At 37.3% G+C, this 19809-nt stretch overlaps 1 protein-coding gene across 2 annotated transcripts; it reads left to right on the top strand.

Moving 5' to 3' along the window:
- The first annotated feature begins 399 nt into the window (after window positions 1-399).
- lrguk (leucine-rich repeats and guanylate kinase domain containing) lies at window positions 400-18885 on the top strand. Of its 2 annotated transcripts, XM_067427224.1 has the most exons (21): window positions 400-648; window positions 744-845; window positions 1718-1799; window positions 2070-2170; window positions 2524-2605; window positions 4305-4429; window positions 6667-6810; window positions 7311-7391; window positions 7476-7562; window positions 7755-7861; window positions 8104-8223; window positions 8658-8754; window positions 9591-9704; window positions 9815-10016; window positions 10837-10956; window positions 12873-12991; window positions 13102-13190; window positions 14196-14312; window positions 15862-16019; window positions 16360-16494; window positions 18511-18885. In XM_067427224.1, the coding sequence occupies exons 1-21, from the start codon at window positions 643-645 to the stop codon at window positions 18522-18524; spliced, it is 2202 nt and encodes a 733-aa protein (XP_067283325.1). In that variant the 5' UTR covers window positions 400-642; the 3' UTR covers window positions 18525-18885. The 2 variants fall into 2 exon arrangements, with proteins under 2 accessions (XP_067283325.1, XP_067283324.1); XM_067427223.1 differs by lacking the exon at window positions 18511-18885 and having other exon boundaries at window positions 401-648; window positions 16360-16961.
- Window positions 18886-19809: the final 924 nt, after the last annotated feature.

Raw genomic sequence — 19809 nt, 5'->3', positions numbered from 1 at the left:
TATAAAAACCATTACGCCTATGGAGAGTCCCTGTAAACCACATAGACCAACGTGTGTGTGTGTGTGTGTGTGTGTGTGTGTGTGTGTGTGTGTGTGTGTGTGTGTGTGTGTGTGTGTGTGTGTGTGTGTGTGTGTGTGTGTGTGTGTGTGTAAAAAGGAAATATATAGTAATACAAATAAAACATACATTTTTGTATTAAAATATAACTATTAATTAACATAGGTTTATATAATTAATGTGCTGACTGTATGATATTAAAGTCCCTTTATATAGTATTTTATAATAGTAATAAATAGACTTATCTGTTACTTCCTGTATATTTATTATCATGTTTTCAACGTTCTATTCATGCGCATGTGCACAACGCTTTAGTTTATGTATGGTTACCAAGCAACCGATGCTCGTGCAAGTTACGCTTATCCTAGCGCCTCATAGAAAGTCCGCCTTCTATACATTTAGAAGAAGGGGGAAACAAAGTTGTTTGCTCAACTAATGGCGTCAAATATTCCATCTTTGGCATTTGTATTAAGCTGAACATGTCAGATTCCCTCCTGCCTCTAGTAATAAGCGGTGCTCTCTGGAGAGAGGAAACCATAGAGACAGCAAAAGAAGAGAGGTGACAGTCAATACACACAACAACGATGGAGGTAACAGCCCTCAAATATGCTTATTTCTATACTTAACTCTTTGTAGCCACATTTAAATCGTTATGGTTTCCTTCAATTGTTCTTTTCAAATGGAGAATGACGGTGAACTGACGGAGGACGAGGTGTTTAAATGTCTGTCCAACCTGGGACAGTCAGCTACAGGACTCCAGCACACTTACCTGTGCCTCTCTGTGCCAGTAAGTGATCAACACACACACACACATTCACATTTGTTTTTGAATGTCATCGTGGAATTTTATTGGAATGGTTATATTTTGACCTAATAACATTTTCTATTAATTAAACCAACTGTCAGGGGTCAAATATCAAACTTATTATATTTTGAATAAGTAGTTGATTAATTCTCTTGAATAAAAGTGCAGATTGAGAAATGGATTTTTATATTATAACATGATATAATTAAGCAATATCACAAGAACAAGAGAGATGTTTTTGAAAATTTTAGCATGACTGCATGCTTTTATACAAGCATTCAGTATTTTTAAAAAGTATTATTCTCAACATTATTTGTGTACTGTATTTGTAATTCTGATGCATCTTCTGGATCTTTATGAATTTAATGAGTGTTGGTCTGGTCTCAGATTAGGTGGTCTTGACTACAACACTAAACTGAGCAGTTTTTGATAGGTATAAATCACTGTTTTGACTATTAAGCTGGTTTAGACATTATTTAGTATGTTTAATAAGCTTCTTTCTGTTGCTGTCTCACCACAATATAAGTGGTTTTACTGTCCGTTTGGGAATATTTGCTCCCCACAATCTGATCTACACACACACTGAGATTGTTATGTAATATTCAACAACTGATATTTTCCATAATAAAATTTCCCAGGCTTACTCAACAGAGCTCTGGGGTAGAATATTAATATATTTTTCAGGAAGCACTGATATTGTTTAGTTGCATGACTTTGCCGGAGAGAAACAGAAGTGGCCTCCAAATTAGTTTACATCCTTTTCTAATGCGTCATACTCTCCTCTAGTTTCAGGGTTTTACCGGATGACATTTTATTGGCACCTTAACTGAATTTCTGATTGTGTTTGGCCACAGGGACGAGACTTGAAAAATGTCTCCATTTTATGCAATTACATCTATCTACAAAAGCTAGAGCTTCCCTACAATAAAATCAAAGGTAGGTTTACACTTAGGAATTAATGTATGTGTTAAAAGTAAACTAGATGGTGAAATGAAATTTGCTGTCATGTTTCAGAACCGTTATATTTTTCTTCTGCTAATGTAGATATTTGCTCTAATATCCTCTTGTTAAAAAGTGTTTTCCTGGATTTTTTTTCATCCGTGTCCTTCATGGTTGCTTGGTAGCGGGATAAATAATCTCAGCTGTGCGGATGCTTGTCATCCATCTTTCTCCTGCTCTTTCTCCCTAATGTTTTGTGACTGGCAGATCTATCCTGCGTGAGTCACATGCCACACCTCATCATACTGGATGCTTCCCACAACCAACTCACAGATTTTTTTGGATTCCAGCCACCAAAAAATCTCAAGGTGATTCAGTTCAGTACAAAGCATTGTGATATTATGTGACGTTCAGTTTTTCCATTCATCGCTGAATGAAGAATAACTTTATTGTGTTTTATAGATGTTTCACTGTTAATGCTAGATGTGTGTACATATTATAGTATTACAATAACTAGGTACTAACCCTGAATGAACCTACCCCTAATCCAAACTTTAACCCATGTAGTTACTTTATACTTACCAGTACTTTCTTAGGTAAGTACAAGTGTGTGCACATTCTGTAAAATAAAATGCAACCCAAAAAAGTTTCAACATTTTCTGTGTTATTTATTGTTTTTTGTATGATTATCTTTCATATACTGTCTTTTCTTTTAATGCAGGAGGTGAATTTTTCGCACAACAAGATCACAGTAATGAAGGATCTTTCTTCATATTCTTCTTTGTCCAAACTGATTCTTGACTGTATCCTTTTTGAAGGTTGTAAAAAAAAAATCACAACGTTACCAATTAATTTTACTTCAGTATTTTTTTTCCAAGTAATACAGGCTATTCATAGTGAGAATAATATAGGGTGGGGTTACTCTTTAGACATTCTATTAACTATAAGCAACTACATGTCCATCTAACTCTCATTAGAATATTAGTAGACTGTAAGTAGACTGTTATATTAGGGTTAGGTGTTAGAGTTTGGGTAAGTAGAATAAGTTTATGTTCTTGCAAAGGCACGTATTATCAGTAGAATGTATGTTGGGGGAGCATCAAAATAAAGTGTTAAGAAGATATTTAAGCAGGCTTATTCTCTAATGACTGGTAGTTGCAAAGTTACTTTTTTTCCACCAGGAATTGATTGGCTAGGGAAAACAGAATGGAGAAGGACATTGATGAACTTTTTATATACACCGATCAGGCATAACATTACGACAGAATGAAAGGTGAAGTGAATAACTGCCTAATAATGGGTGGTATATATTAGGCAGCAAGTGAACATTTTGTCCTCAAAGTTGATGTGTTAGAAACAAGAAAATGGGCAAGAGTAAGGATTGGAGCGAGTTTGGCAAGGGCCAAATTGTGATGCTAGATGACTGGGTCAGAGCATCTCCAAAACTGCAGCTCTTGGGGTATTCCTGGTCTGCAGTGGTCAGTATCTATCAAAAGTGGTCTAAGGAAGGAACAGTGGTGAACCAGTGACAGGGTCATAGGTGGCCAAGGCTCATTGATGCACGTGGGGAGCGATCAAACAGTCAAGCTAATGTAGCTCAAAATGCTCAAGAAGTTGCTGGTTCTGATAGAAAGGTGTCTAAATACACAGTGCATTGCAGTTTATTGCATGTGGCTGCATAGCTACAGACCAGTCAGGGTGCTCATGCTGACCCCTGTCCACAACCAAAAGCACTAACAGTGAGCAAATGAGCATCAAAACTGGACACCGGAGCAATGGAAAAAGGTGGCCTGGTCGGATGAATCATGTTTTCTTTTACATTACGTAGATGGCCAGGTGTGTGTGCATCGCTTACCTGGGGAACACATGGCACCAGGATGCACTTTGGGAAGAGGGCAAGTGTGTTTCCTTTGGGCAGTGTTCTGCTGGGAAACCTTGTGTCCTGCCATCCATGTGAATGTTTGATGCGTACCACCTTCCTACGAATTGTTGCAGACCATGTACACCCTCTCATGGAAACAGTGTTCCCTGGTGGCTGTGGCCTGTTTCAGCAGGATAATGTGCCCTGCCACAAAACAAAAATGGTTCAAGAATGATTTGAGGAGCACAACAACATGTTTGAGGTGTTGACTTGTCTTCCAAATTTCCCTGACCTCATTACAGTCGAGCATCTGTGGGATCTGCTGAACAAACAAGTCCAATCCCACCTCGCAACTTACAGGACTTAAAAGATCTGCTGCTAGCATCTTGGTGCCAGACACCACAGCACACCTTCAGGGGTCTAGTGGAGTCCATGCCTCGACAGGTCAGGGCTGTTTTGGCAGCAAAAGGGAGACCAACACAATATTAGAAACGTGGTCATAATGTTATACCTTACTAGTGTATATATAAGACCTGGAATGTGTAATTAACAAGTAACTAGCGTGATTCATCTTTACTTTAAAGTATAGATTTTTAAAGTGTACAAAACATTATTTTACAATCTTTGACCTCGCTGTTCAGATAATTCATTTAGTGCCATCAGGGGACTGGAAAAGTGCAAAAGGCTCTCACACCTCAGCCTGGCCCATAACAACATCTCCCGCATTAGGGGTCTGGACCATCTGCCCCTCAGAACGCTCTGCCTGGTACCATCAGCCTTCTTAAACACACACACACACACACCGTCATTTCTAACATAACAGCAACACCCATTTAACAGAGCTAATTTATTCCTGATGATTAATAAGTGCAGAGAGGTATAAAATATGAGTGTATTTTGTGAAATATTTACTTGTTAAGTGCAGGTTTGCAGATTAATTAATGTGTGTTTTGAGGTGGGAAATTAACATTGGCAAGGCAAGGACAGGTACTGAATATGAAACTATAAAATGTTAATTTCTCTTTGGGAAAATATGTCACCGTCGTCATGATGGGGCGATAAATAAATGTAATCAAGCTTGATTTTAATTTCAGATTGGAATACAGTAATGCAAGGTCTTCCTTGTCTTTCCCCGAAGTGTTTACGAGTCTCTGTTGGATTAATTAGCGTCAGACTGCATAACCTCTTGACATATTTTCTGCTCACCCCATAGTATCTCCCCGTTGTCATCTGTCATCCTCTTCCAGATTATATTGTTGTGTCAACACTTTCAGAAAGGTTGCCATGCTCGCTGTTTGTGATAGTGTGAGCAACACTACAGCTTCTTGGTTTGGCATGTCCTCCTATCATTTTGATATCATTGGCAGTTACTGTTTTTTCCCCAGAACCTTCCTCTAACTGTGTGTTTTTCAGACAGTATGCATGATTAAGCTCCAGCCTTTTCAGAAAATATAACAAAACCTGGTGTTGAAGCCCGCCATATGGCAGGCCAGCGTGCCACCAGACCTTTGCCACTCAACTGAAGGATGTTTATGCTGTCCTTTATCAAAGAGATTCCTCATCGTCAGCAGCGCCGCGTCCTTTGGTGTCCATATCCCCATGAGGCCAAGCTGCTGGCGTGAGAGAGCCTGGACCCCGTTCAAAAAAAAAACGCACTCGTACACACCCTCCCACGCGCTGAACCTGTCCGCCCCCTGTTGCTCTGAGACCCTGAACAGCGTGCACCTGTCAGCCTGTTTCTCTTACACCCATCACACTTTGGATCTGAAGCTTCCAGAGCCCCTCGTGGTCACGTATCCTGCTGTTCGGTGCCAGGCATGGGAGTATTGTAAGGCCAGGGCTCTGGAAGCTGGAATCTTCCAAATAAGGTTGCGGGTCAATTTGACCCATTTCGATTTTTGAGTTAACCTATGATGCTTTTCTTGAAATTTTGTGACTTTTGTGTTTAGGGTTATGAAAAAATTTTATTGCAAATTGCAAAATGCCGACACTCGTGATTTGTGTACAAAATTTCTATTAGTTATGATTGTGGGTCAATTTAACTCACATATTAATCACCTATTTCATTATTAAAAGCAGCTGCACAGACCCGAAATACATTTTTTTTAATGTATTTTGGTTGTCTGTTTTTCAGCTACCCTTTAATGTTTTTTACATGTATGGATTTGGCAGACGCTTTTTTTCAGAATAAACTTACACTTCATTGAAAGTGTACATTTTTATAAGTTCATGCATGTTTGCTGGAACTCAAACCCATGATTTTGGCATTTTTAGAATGCTTTACTTATTGGACTTCAGGGAAGTACACAGAACTAGTCCTTTTCAACAGTTTTTCTGTTACAAAACACAATATTGCTTATGATATTTTAAAATAATTTCCTAGAAATAGTGTCCTACCTGGGGGTTTTTTTTCAAGAAAAAAAATAAAGGATATAGTCACTTAATTAAGCTTGATTTCGATTCTTTTTTTTTCAGAAACGAAGTGTCATTTTTCTTCTAAAGTAAATTTATCTTGATTTCAGAATGTTTTGATACTTTTACTGGAAAACCAGACAAAACTACTAAATATATATTTTTGGCCGTGTAATTATGAATACATTTTTAAAATACATATGTTGTAAAGTTTATTTTTATTTTGTGAGAAGCATTAATGTTTTGCTGTTTTTACCAGCTGTTTTGTTGGTTGTCATAATGTATTTTTTGGTGAGTTGAACTGAAATACTGAATTTCAGAACCAATTACAAAGACTAGGAAAAGGGGGAAAGACAGGCATTAGTACGGAAAACTTCTCCTTCATTGATATGCACTCGCTACATCTTACCCAGATGTTCACCTGTCAGTCCTTACCCATCAGCCTTGAATTAACTCAACTCACCTGTCAATCACAGACACAGTCAGACAGGAATGGCACATGACCGTGGCCGTGTAGATCAATGTGCAGAGCATTTTAGTTACTGTTCTTTGTGCCATTGAAATTATAATTGTATGTGTGTGTGTTTTAAGAGGGGGAATGTGATACACAAGATTGAGAATCTCCAGACTCTACGTAAACTGCAAGTTCTGGATTTGTCCTGTAACCGGATTCAAAGCCTCTCGGGTCTCCAGAACCTCCATCTCCTGGGAACCGTCAACCTTGAGAGCAATCTGGTAAAGGAGCTGTCACATTCCTGTCATATTATATTATGCAAATGTCTTTAATGTTATACCTACGAGCATAACAATCCAAAAAGGAAACAATCTGACCAAGCGAAAATGGTTAGGTAGTCTAAAATGTGAGAATTGCTACTAAAAAATCTGTCAGAAAATAAATACATATTTTTTTACCTTTAGGGATACAACAGCTTGTCATTGGGGTATTACTTTGTACCCTATCTACTCCTAAAAGGTTCATAGTAGTATTTTAAGGGTACAAATTATTACTCAAAATATACCAATATCAATCTTTTATTTCTAGAAAGTTGTACAATATTTGCACAATATTTTTCAGAGAGTATTAGGAATGTATGTAAACTTTAGGGGTAAATAATGTAAATAAGCATAGTGTTTGAAAAGGCCCTGCGGTACTGGCAGCTTTATCTGAGAGTGAGCTAGACATTTCACTCAACAAATTACTCAAAACTTCTTGTTTTTTGATCCTTGTACATCAGATCAGTGAGATAAAGGAAGCTGCACATTTGCATGACCTGATTTTGTTAAGAGAAATGAATCTCCTGAGAAACCCAGTGCAGGTAAGGCCACCATAGACATCTCAACTCCATAGCACAGGGCCTAAAGTCATTACCTTATACTCAAAGCCATTTGGCTTCTTGCAGAACCAAGATGACTATAGATTGGCTGTGATCTTCCTCCTCCAGCACCTCATACTCCTGGACCAACACGCTGTCACTGCAGAGGAGAAGGTGATCTAGTGTAAAAATGGTGTTTAGTTTCTTAGAAGTGAGGAGCTTTTTTGTAGCATTAAGATGGAGAAAGCCTAGTTCTGGAAAGAACTTGAAAGTAACTTGAAAGTTAGTTAGAAAATAATGCACATTTTTGAATGATTAAGGAAAGGTTGAGTAGTGAGTCACATTGCTGTTGTCTTTCATTTTCAGGTGTCTGCTGTGAACAAGTACGACCCTCCTCTGGAGGTGATTGCAGCCAGAGATCACATGACCCAGTTGATGTACCAGCTTATGCAACCGCAGGTTATTTTTGACAGGTATGACTCTCCCCTTTCCTTTTCTTTTTATGGCCTGTATAACCTACAAAGGCCACTTCCCTCAAGCAGAAAGCCCTTCAAACCAATCACAGTGCTCTGATTTTAACTAAAATGAATCTGGAGCTGTGTAGTGAGGCTATTTGAAGTCACCCAGTTGGTTAAAAACTACATGGTTGAACTCACATGAAGTTCAATAACAACAGCGTTAAGCTAATATGCATTTTTGCATGTTTTTTCACTAGTACTCTCCCCAGTCTGGATGCTCCATACCCCATGCTGGTCCTAACTGGCCCGCAGGCCTGTGGGAAGAGGGAACTTGCCCATAAGCTGTGCCAGGAATTCAGCGACTATTTTGCTTATGGGTAAGTGTCAGTTTAGAGTTCATTATAAAAGAAAACTAATGAAATATTAATCTTTGACTGTATAATGTGATGGAGTTGTGTTTATTTTACAGCTGCACGATACTTGGAAAAATAATTGTGATATTTAGTTTTTCTGCAATATATACTTTTTTTCAAGATGACATGAATATTTGGAAAGGATTAATACTTCTGCAAAGATTGGGGTGGTTCTGTTTTATAATTTCTTCATTTTTAAACGTTAAGCCATAAAGCTTTTCTTTGTAAATATAATATATGCTCTGTGGGTTTTAGAGTGAAATTCCGCACATATATTTATTTTATTTAATTGCAGGCTTTTGTTACTCTTTCATAAGCCATAACGCAATATTTATTCAGTTTCAATATATTGTGTAGCCCTAGTTTGAGAGTTTCTTTAATCGATTTGTTTGTTGTAGAGCCTGCCATACCACCAGGGGTCCCTATTATGGGGAAGAGGATGGATCAGACTATCACTTTGTCACCGAGGAAGAATTTCAGAACATGATTCAAATGGTAAAGTCTTCATTCAGACAGCCAGACTTTTATCATATTCTGATCTGCTTTTGCAGTATTTTACTGTTGAACTGTGAACTGTTGTGTTACAGTTTTATGCTCATTCATTTGTAGAATCAAGCTCCCAGAGGCCATATTGGTCTATAAAGCAATGACATGCCAAAAATGTGAAGCGGGAAAAGAATTCACCCTAGATTCTTTTTTCCCCCAGGCCCCTTGGGTGCTTCTGAGAGGGCGCACACCTAGTCTGTGCCGCCACTATCTCGTTTAGCTCTTAAGTGTTGCTATATAAGTCCAGTGTTATTGATTGATAGAGGCTGGAAGGAAGCCTTTTGATGTGCGATTACAACCTTATGCCGCCAGCGCAGAGGAAGAGACAGAGTCAGGTTTTACAGACTAACCTCTCCTACCTATATCACACAAACACAGATGTGTGTCTGCATTCTGCAGACGCAAACACCCCTCTGCTTTTTCCCGCTTGATGCTTCTCTCTGGGCCTGTTAAAGCAAAAATAGGGTAGGATTAGAGCACAGTTGGTATTCGTACTGATGTATTAAAGCCACCTTAACCACATAGAAACATGTGTTTAAGAATTGCTGTCTGCGAGTAAAAGCTTGACTGCAGCATTGCTGCTACTAAGTGGACCCAGGTGCAGTTGGACACAGGGGTCAGAGGTTTGTCTGTGTGAGAAGAACGATGTTCCCTAGCAACCCAAAGGTCGAGAGTTCAGGTCATTCTGCAGTGAATCTGTGCTGGACATCCATTCAGTGATAAAGCTCTATGACGGTCATATTCCAGTTACAGTGTCCTTTTCAGTTTTATTCTCCTATTCTCAGGGTCAGTTTGTCCAGACAATGCAATATGGAGGGCATTGGTATGGCCTGTCTCGGGAGTCTATTGAGCGCGTGGCTCGTGAAGGTCTGGCCTGCTGTGTGCATATGGAACTAGAGGTATGGCATTAAGAAAACATGTTCCACCATGTTAACATTCAGCGACCAAGCACAAAACTGGGTCAAACGTTAATTATACCAAACATTTTGTGTGTTTGTTCCAACACCAGGGAGTTTATAGCTTGAAGAACTCATGTTTTGAGCCCCGTTATGTCTTGCTGTTCCCCACTGTTGTTGACAATTACGTCTGCTTTCTGAAAGCAAGAGGATTCTACAGCAACGCTCAGATGGAAACAGCCGTGTCTCGCATTCATTTGTACGCCAAGATCAACAGAGAAAAGCCTGGCTTCTTTGATAACATTATCTCTTGTGGTAACTAACTTTTATTAACCCATATATAGTCAATTATGCTATAATATCTGTCTATAGGAATATCATTTTTATTTCCCTTTTTGAATTGTAAAAATCTCTTAAGTGACAATTCAGCAAATATTTTAACTGCAATAGCAAGAGATTTTCAAGATTTATTCAGGTTTTTATTGAAATTCGATTGCTCTCTTCTACTACATGGTGCAGGGATGACTTATTTTTATAGGCCAACCCCAGAAGTCAGCATCACTCTGGTTACTTTGACAAAAAACCAATAGGATTTGTTCACTGGTTTTTGGATTATTGCAGAAAATAAGGTCTGTGACTAACAAAAGCTTATGATTCTTATACATTTTGTTTATTGTGATAGTCTTCACAAATAAACACAACTTGAATTTTGAAACATATTATAATCAGCAGACGTTAAAAGCTAAACTTAGGCTATAAACAAACTTCACCACAGTCATATGATTTCAGCGTCATCATAACTTCCAAAAATTATTTTAGTCTTTGTTTGAAAGAGTTTTCCTTGAAATTTCAAGTTAATAATACTTTGCAAGAACGCGATTATAAACACAATGAGGCTGTGAAAGCAGACTAGTGAGTATATGAGTTTACCTGTTACTGATGCATTTTATATCATAGAATAAAACATGAACATTTCATATGATTTCTTGTGTTAACCACAGACCTTATTTCAAGCATTTAACCAAAAATGTATTAAAAAAACACATCGACCTCAGAACGGTGGAACCAGAACTCGTTTCCGGGTTTTGGCTTATAAAACTACATCATCCCTGCACCGCTCTATTGTGCTCATCAGATGATCGTACTGAGGCCTACCAGACGCTAAAACAGCTGGTGAAGGAGTACCTGGGTCTAGAGGAGCAGGGAGGAGGAAATGACAGTAGCTCAGTCACACCTGACAACACCTCCACCACGAGTGAGCGATCACAATCCCACTTTGCCATACACTTAAAGACCCAATAAAATCACTTAACAAGTACTGTTTTCTTTCCAATGTTGATACTTCAAGGGTTAGTTCAAAAAATGAAATTTAAGTCATTAATGACTCGCCCTAATGTCGTTCCACACCTGTAAGACCTCCGTTCATCTTCAGAACACAGTTTAATATATTTATATTTAGTCTGAGAGCGTATGCAAGTGTATGCACACTATACTGTCCATGTCCAGAAAGGGAATAAACACATCATCAAAGTAGTCCATATGTGACATCAGTTAGTTCATTAGAATCTCTTAAAGCATCGAAAATACATTTTGGTCCAAAAATAACAAAAACTACGACTTTTTTCAGCATTGTCTTCTCTTCCGGGTTTGTTTTCAATCCTCAAATAAAGATTCGAACAGTTATGAATCAGTATATTGATTCATGATTCGCATCGCCAATGTGATGTAATTTCACCAGTTTGACACGCGATCCGAATCATGAATCAATACACTGATTCATAACCGTTTGAATCTTTATTAATGACATAAATTTCATTTTTGGGTGAACTAACCCTTTCACAGTTGAAAGAGAATTCCAAAAGTTAAATAAAAAACATGTTAACATTAGATGTTAAATTATGTTAAATCCACAATTTTTTATGTTCTATAGTCTATACAGTATGTAATGCAATTACATCAGAAGTAACTGTAATTAAATTACAGACAAATTAAGAGTAATCCCTTACTTTACTTTTTCAAGGGAAGAATAATTAAAGGCATGTGCGATTTTTGGTTTGAAATATCCAAAAACCACTAGAACAATGTTATATATTTCGTTTAATTTTATAGAAACCATGGAAACACCAAAGACACTTTAATATATGATGTGTTTTATTAGACAGGTGAGAAACTGTTTGGATACATTCATTGACAGAAAACGAATCATTGTTATGTAGCTCAACACAGTTAGTCTTATTGTTTAAATCTCGTTTTCTTGATTTCCCACGAGTACCATGTTTTACCGTACCTAATATCAATATGACTTACTGCAGTATGCAACAAGTGTCTCATAGCCGCCGAGCGAACGCACAGAGTAGCATTATAACATAACTTTCAACACACTCAAATGTATATAATATGATAAAACATTACCACGTTACCCCACATACGCATGACCAGAAGAAGTGGAATAATAAAAGCTCCACTTCTCTCATGCTGTGTGTTTTGCTTGGCTCTTATTAGCAGTCACTCCAGCTGCCTTGTTCCGCTCCAACTGCTTATGCTGCAATAAATCTTTAATACATAAGCTTATCTCATCTAATTATTTTCCACCGGCTGTAGAGGTGAAGACCACAACTCCTATGATTCCTCTAAATTAAGGCATCATCAAGCTACTCCTCTAACGACGAAAATTGCATATTGCGCCTTTAAATTACAGTAATTTAGTAATGTATTCCACCCAACAATGGTCATGTGCCCCAACAAGTCAAGTCATAATATGATATCTTTGCAGGTCATTAGCTAAAGATAAATGAAAATCCATGACTTTGACCCATTGTTGTAATTACACTATTAGCTAATACAAGATATAACTGACTTACTCTTTATGAGTTATACATTAACTTCATGAGACACAGATTTTCTGTGCATTAGTTAAGCATGAATTAATACATGTTAGTGCACCCGTATTAAAAAGTGTTACCAAAATAACAGACATGGACTAAAGGCCACAAAACTCTTAATTTGTTTTCATGGGGTCTTTACATGAAGTCAGTTTTGTCTGGGGGGTGCTACACCAGGATTATAAAGAAAATAGTTGTACTCAGTGTGGGGCTGTGGTAGTTCACTGCTGTAGCCACAGCAGACATCTGTTCACGATGGCTGAGTGCCTTAACCGTAACTCTGTTGTAGACGCAATGGGTGAGTTACTGGCAGCCAACACGAAAGAGGCCATTGACCTCATGGACTCCTACAGCAGAAACTACCAGAACAAAATCCAGGCCAAGATGACCTCTCAGCTGACCCCTGCAGTAAGAGAGAGCGTGTCCAGTGTTATTGATTCTGTTCATTTTGCATAATTATTAGCTTGATATAATTTACAGAAGCCAACGTTGACAATATGTTTCTGTGAACTTCAAAGGAAATAGCTTCCAGTCACAGACGCCAGCAGGTGATTCGGGAAGCTTTGAGCGGGAAGAGCCGTGGCGCTTACGCCGAGTTGTTTCAGAGGTAACGTAATTGTCTGTACATTACCCAAAGTTTTTTAGTGATGAAATAAAACATCACTGTTCCAAAACATCCCCAAAACAACAAACATTGAATCAATCCAAAATTTAATGAGCTGCCTTACTGTCTTCTAAGCCGTCATGCTAACTCAACTAGAACCTCAGAAGTGACTGATCAACTCTGCACTCCACGCAAATAATGATTCCATTAGAATGTAGTGTTAGCTCTATAATAGTGGATGCTCCAAAGTTACCGGTAATGATGAACACTGTAATATGTAATGTGCAGCATGCCACATTTGAATAAGCACATATAAAGAGAATTATAACCTGTATTACCGTTCAAAAGTTTTAATCAACAAGGATGCATTAAAATGATCAAAAGTGACAGTAAATACATTTATACTGTTAAAAAGATTATTTTTCACATAATTTATTACAAGGTAATTTATTAAAGGATCCTGATGTATCACAGATTCTACAAAATTATTAAGCAGCACAACTGTTTTCAACATTGATGATAATGTTTCTTGAGCATCATATTAAGTGATTTCTGAAAAATTGTGTAACACTGAAGACTAATGCTGAATATTCAGCTAGCCATCACAGGAATAAATTAAATTTTAAATTATATTAAAATAAAAAATGGCAATTATATTTCACAATATTGCTGTTTTACTATATTTTTTTTAATCAAATTAGTACATTTCAAAAACATTAAAACAAAATTTTTAACCCAAACTTTATCAATAGTGTAGGTTGAAATGGTCCATTAGCTGAAACAATTCAATGATGTTTTATTGATAATTCAATGCTGTATTTAGTTTTATATATATATTGTTTTTAGTTTTACATCGTTCTATAGTTAAATGGTCTGGATTTGTAACAATCTCTTGTGGTGGCATAAAATGCCCCAAAAAATTATCCTCAGCAAAAAGCACCACTATAGGCTGGTGTGTGTAAATAGTGTTGAACTAATACTGTATGTGTGTTTATGTGTGTGTCACAGAAGTGCACCAACAGCTCCGTCATCATTAGCCTCTCACACCCTGCCTCCGCCAGGCCCCTCTTCCTCCTCAAAGCGTCCTGTTGGCCTCGGCGGTCCTGACCTCGATGAGGACAGCAGGTATGTCACACACACCTTGTCATTTTCACCTTTGGCCTCTGACCTGAGCGCGGCAAGACAATTAACCTTTCCCCAAAGTCCTCTCCTTGTACACATCATTTCCCAGGACGTGTTTTATCTTGTAGTCTCTCCCTTTATGTTTATAACCTCCATCTCCATTTTACACACAACCAGGCTCAAATATCAAAGTTTTCATCCCCAGCTCAAAGTTAAAGCATTCAGGTACCTGACATGCCGCAGGCCATCTGGAAGATGTATGTGTTGAAGCAAGTAAATGCAGATTTATGACTATCGGTGCTATTGCCTCTCCCGCGTGTGAGCTCGGGGACTCTAACCAGGCGTGGAAATACAAGACTACTCCTGTGAAATATGCATGTCCCCAAGATATTTAAATATACTGTAATTTAGCTCATTAAGAGGAGTCCTGGGAGACTTACAGAGCCGCCCGGCCTGTGTGGTGCACCGGCGCTTGCTTATTAGCTAGAAGGAAAAAAAAGGACAAAACTAATGTGCTACTCCAAATTGTGTTAAACAGTGACTTTTTGTTTCTCCTCCGCCAGGGAAAAGCAATATACTTTTGGAGATTGTTACTTTGCGATCTAGTTATGAATTTTTACTGTGGTCTTTATGAAATCAATTGAAAATGCGCCCTGTATAATCTTGGGATATCTGTGAAGAGACCATTGCCAACTATATACATATTTTTTTAAAATCAGATGCTAATCAAAACTTATTAAAACCTGTTTTTAATGGGTGTCTTGAGACATTTATTTATTCAGTGCTTCTCTCTTTCTGTGTGTGTGTGAGTGTGTGTTTAACTCAATCCTATAGAGAATTAAACATTTCCATATTGTTGTTGCGATTTGGATTTATTTTCCAGTTAAATTGAGGATTGTGGCATAATGAGTAAGAAAAAAGTAAGATTTTTTTTAAAAATAAATAAATTATTACTTTATTTTGCAAGGATGCAAATATATATATCAACAAAAAACAATGTAATTGTAATAATGTGTCACAATATTATATAAAATATAAGATAAGAGACCTCTGTGTTGTGTGTGTGTATATATATATATATATATATATATATATATATATATATATATATATATATATATATATATATATATATGTATATATATATATATATATATATATATATATATATATATATATATATATATATATATATATATTTAAGAGACCCATTCAAAAACATTAAAAATCAACCCCAACCAACCCCAATCTTTTGATTGGTAATGTATGATATGTTGATTCATTTATCAATTATGTATTAGTATATTTGCAGAGAAAAGACTTTAAATTAAGTTTGTTTATAACTTACATTATTGTGGTATGTGAGTGCAATATGGAATAGACAAAAAGTGGTATTTTATTTCCGTATTATTGATCAAAGCCAATCACTGACCTATAGTCTGCAGCAAACTGTTTTGATGTTGTGACTTTGGTTCAACCTCTCTCTCTCTCTCTCTCTCTCTCTCTCTCTCTCTCTCTCTCTCTCTCTCTCTCTCTCTCTCATCCGTCTCAGTTCTGAGGAATCTTGTGCCAGTTCTGGCCTGTCCATGAGGAGCTCAGTAGGGGCACTCTCAGCGGAGAGCCCAGCCCGGCGATCAGACACTGGGTCAGGGCCCAACATAGAGCCTTTGGATATATCTATGTTGGGGCAGGACCGGGACTCTCTTAGAGGTCAGGAGCACATATTACTGTCTGTCCTCAATACAACCCTTTATATATATTTTAGTATCTAGTTTGTACATCTCTAAAGATGAACATACATAGTGACTGCTCACGCAGAATACGTTTTTCCATTCCACTGCGCTACTTTCCCATTGTTTTTCAATGTAAATTGCTGTGCTCCCATCTTGCATCTTTTGCAGCATCTCGCACATGACACTGCAATGTAAAAACTTCACATAGTTCACTTTGTACATACGCGTTACTATCAATCAATACCTTTGACTACTCATGCAGTCACTTTAGATTGCCAGTTTGGGTGACTAATGGATATCTGTTTTATCTCTTACAGGTCACACAGACTCAGGTCTGACCCCTGATGCTCCTCGCTCTGAACGTGTCTCTCCAACACTCCCTTCCTCCCCAGGCCGGCCAGGTGCCAATGTTAAACCAGTCCTGCCGCCCATCCCATCTGGAAGGAAGACCAGTGAGTCCGGCTCAAAGCAGTAATGGACAGGACAGAGAGCTAGAGAGGGTAGGGTAGTGAGATATTAGTGAGGTGTTAGCAACTAAAAAAAATTGAAATAAGCTTAATTAACCTCTGAAGCCTCGAGCCAGCTATCCAATAAATGCCGATGAAAGAAACAGCTGTTGTCAGTGCTGAAAGGCAAAAGCAGACAGGTCATTGGAAAATATGGAGATTCCCATTCCTCATGTGTCCTCCAGTGTGAGTGATCTGAAAGGCTGAAGGCTTATCCGTCATCAGCAGATCTAAGCTCTGGAAACGGCCTGGAGGTCTGAAATCCCTGGACACAGGAAATGAGGCAAAAACGTGTGCAATGGAGGTCATGCTTTACATTACAATGTTCACTTTACAGTATAATCACTTTGAGATACCGTTTGGGTGTATTACACTGATCCAGAATGACTGTCAAATAAATGCTGTTTGTTTGAGCTTTCTATTCATCAAATAATCCTAAAAAATGTATCACATTTTCCCCAAAAATATTAAGCAGCACATAATGATTATAAATGTTGCTTGAGCAGCAAATCAGAAATATTACAATGATTTCTGAAATTCAGCTTTGTCATCACAGGAAAAAAAAAATCACAATCTTACCGTTTTTACGTTTTTTGATCATAAATGCAGCCTTGGTGGACATTAGACTTTCAAAAACATCTTACCAACCACTAACTTTTAAATGCTACTTGAATTCATTCAGTGACTTGACAAATGCATATATTATAGAATATGTTTGCATAAATAGAATTATGTGTCTCATGAATGTGTAATATAAATTGTAACTCCTCTTTTCTCCTCATTCTTGGCCACCAATCAGCATCAGGAGAGGTTGGAAGTTTTTCCTCCTGTAATTAATGTATCTTATGGCTCAATCTGACACAGTTAATATAGTGAAACAGCTATTTAGGTATCTCGTGTCATGACACAAGTTTCATTTCATTTCCGCTTTCATTTGTCATCAGTTCATGTGCTGTGAGCTTGTGTGCGTTTGTCTGTACATTATGTACACACACACACACACACACACACACACACACACACACACACACACACCTGGCCGTCCATCAGCGTCAGTCCCTCTAACCGGCAGATGTTGCAATGATCTCATAATTCAGAGGCAGTTTCAGACAAGACGGCTGTGAGTACCCTCGGGCATAACCTACTTACAGAGACAGTCTTTACACTTTTGCTACTTTATCACTCTCATCTAGATCTCACGGCCCTAATGTTGCTCTATATGCGCAGCTGTTTTCAAACAGCTTTTACGTCAAGATATCAGCTGGTTAAAGTGTGAAAGTATTGAATCCTGTTAACCTCAATGTAGTGAAATACATGAATGAAAAAAGATTTTTTTATTTTTAGCAAGAAGGACTTAAAACTCAAAATTAAACAAAATGTCTGATATTTTGATATAAAATAAAAAAAATATATTACAATGAGGTCTAATTTGTTAACATTAGTTAATGTATTAACTAACTTGAACTAACCATGAGCAATACATTTGTTACTGTCAATTTTTGTACCATTGGTTAAATATACAGCTGTTCTAATGTTAACAAATACAACTTTTGATTTTAATAATGTGTTAGTACATGTTGAAATTAACATCAAACAAAAATTAATAAATGCTTTAGGAGTGCAGTTCATTATAAGTTTATGTTAACTAATAAAATCTTACAGTAATGTGTTACCGATTGAATAATCTAGTCAATTAAAAAAAAGCACAGTTGTTCATTGTTTGTTCATGTTAGTTTACAGTGCATTAATAATTTGAACAAATAACATTTAAAAATGCTATATGAAATACTTGCTGTTGATTTATTATTTCTTGATAGTTCATGTAATTAATGTTGACATATGACACCTTATTGTGAAGTGCCACCAAAATATTTAAATTATTTAATATAGCTACAGTCAGCACTCTTTCATTAGATCTCTCATAATCATAATTTCCTTCTCTTCTTTCTTCCTTTTCTCCAGACATATCTCCATAACTTGGCCTCTGAAAACCAAGATCATATCTCAGAGAAAGACAAACCTGTCCACGTTATATTATACCGAGTAGTGCTAGGAGACAAAAAAAAAAAAAAAACAGGCATAAATCATCTTTTCCACACAGAGATGAGAGAGAGGGAGAGGTAAATCAAAGGAGGGATGCTGTATTTTACCCTTATAGTTGCAAAAACTGTTGCAAGCCTACAGGGTTACGTTCTATTCTGCCGTTTGCTGGTGAAAGAAAGAAAATCACTCTCAGAGTAATAGAAAATACAGATGCTCCAGTTTTCAAAAACTCTGAATACAATGTTAATAATCATTCCTATAATATGTGTAGGTTGAAATTTCCAGTCACGGGTAAAGAAAACTGTGTGAGAACTTGCAATAAATGATTTTACACTATTATGCCGTGTCCTTGTAGCTTTAAGTGCAAACTGACATCACTTTATCAGACATCCAACTAATATCTCAAGATTAGAGAATCATTTGGATTTTATACACTATAATTGCCAAAAGTATTGGGACACCCCTCCAAATCATTGAATTCAGGTGTTCCAAACGCTTCCGTGGCCAAAGGTGTATAAAATCAAGCGCCTATAGGCATGCAGACTGCTTTGAACACCTGTGGGTTGAAATAGAGCGGAGACTGCGAGCCAGGTCTTCTTGACCAACATCAGTGCCTGACCTCACTAATGTGCTTCTTGAAGAATGGTCAAAAATTCCCATAAACACATTCCTAAACCTTGTGGAAAGCCTTCACAGAAGAGTTGCTAACTCCATATTAAACCCTACGGATTAAGAATGGGATGTCATTAAAGCTCATGTGCATGTAAAGGCAGATGTCCCAAAACCTTTGGCAAAATATTGTATCCAGACATTATACAGTAAAGGAAAATGTACAGTATAGGCCCCCGTGGAATATTCACCCAATGTAGCTTCGCAGAATTGCACTAAATTTGCAACCCTGTTAAACTGGCAGGGAATTTTATTTTATAATTTTATATTTTATTATTATAATTTTATTTTTGCATACTTCACATTCACAAATTATTCACAAATATGTCATGTTAGTTTGTTAATATTTTTGTGTATTTTGTCTAATTAATCATGCTTTCAGTACTCAAGTGTTTTCTACTACTCTTACATTTGTTTAGTGAAGTATCATTTAAATCCATCCTGTAGAATTTTGCAGATTTTCTTCCAGATTCAGTGCAGATAATGCGTAAAGATTCTGCAGATTCCAAGGAGATAACTAATGGTAAATGTGCAGTCAGTTCGTAGAGG

This window comes from Pseudorasbora parva, chromosome 20, assembly GCF_024679245.1.
Source record: "Pseudorasbora parva isolate DD20220531a chromosome 20, ASM2467924v1, whole genome shotgun sequence".
In the NCBI taxonomy this organism is placed as follows: Eukaryota; Metazoa; Chordata; class Actinopteri; order Cypriniformes; family Gobionidae; genus Pseudorasbora; species Pseudorasbora parva.
Note: the sequence above shows the minus strand (reverse complement) of the source record. Positions and strands in the feature narration are given on the sequence as shown.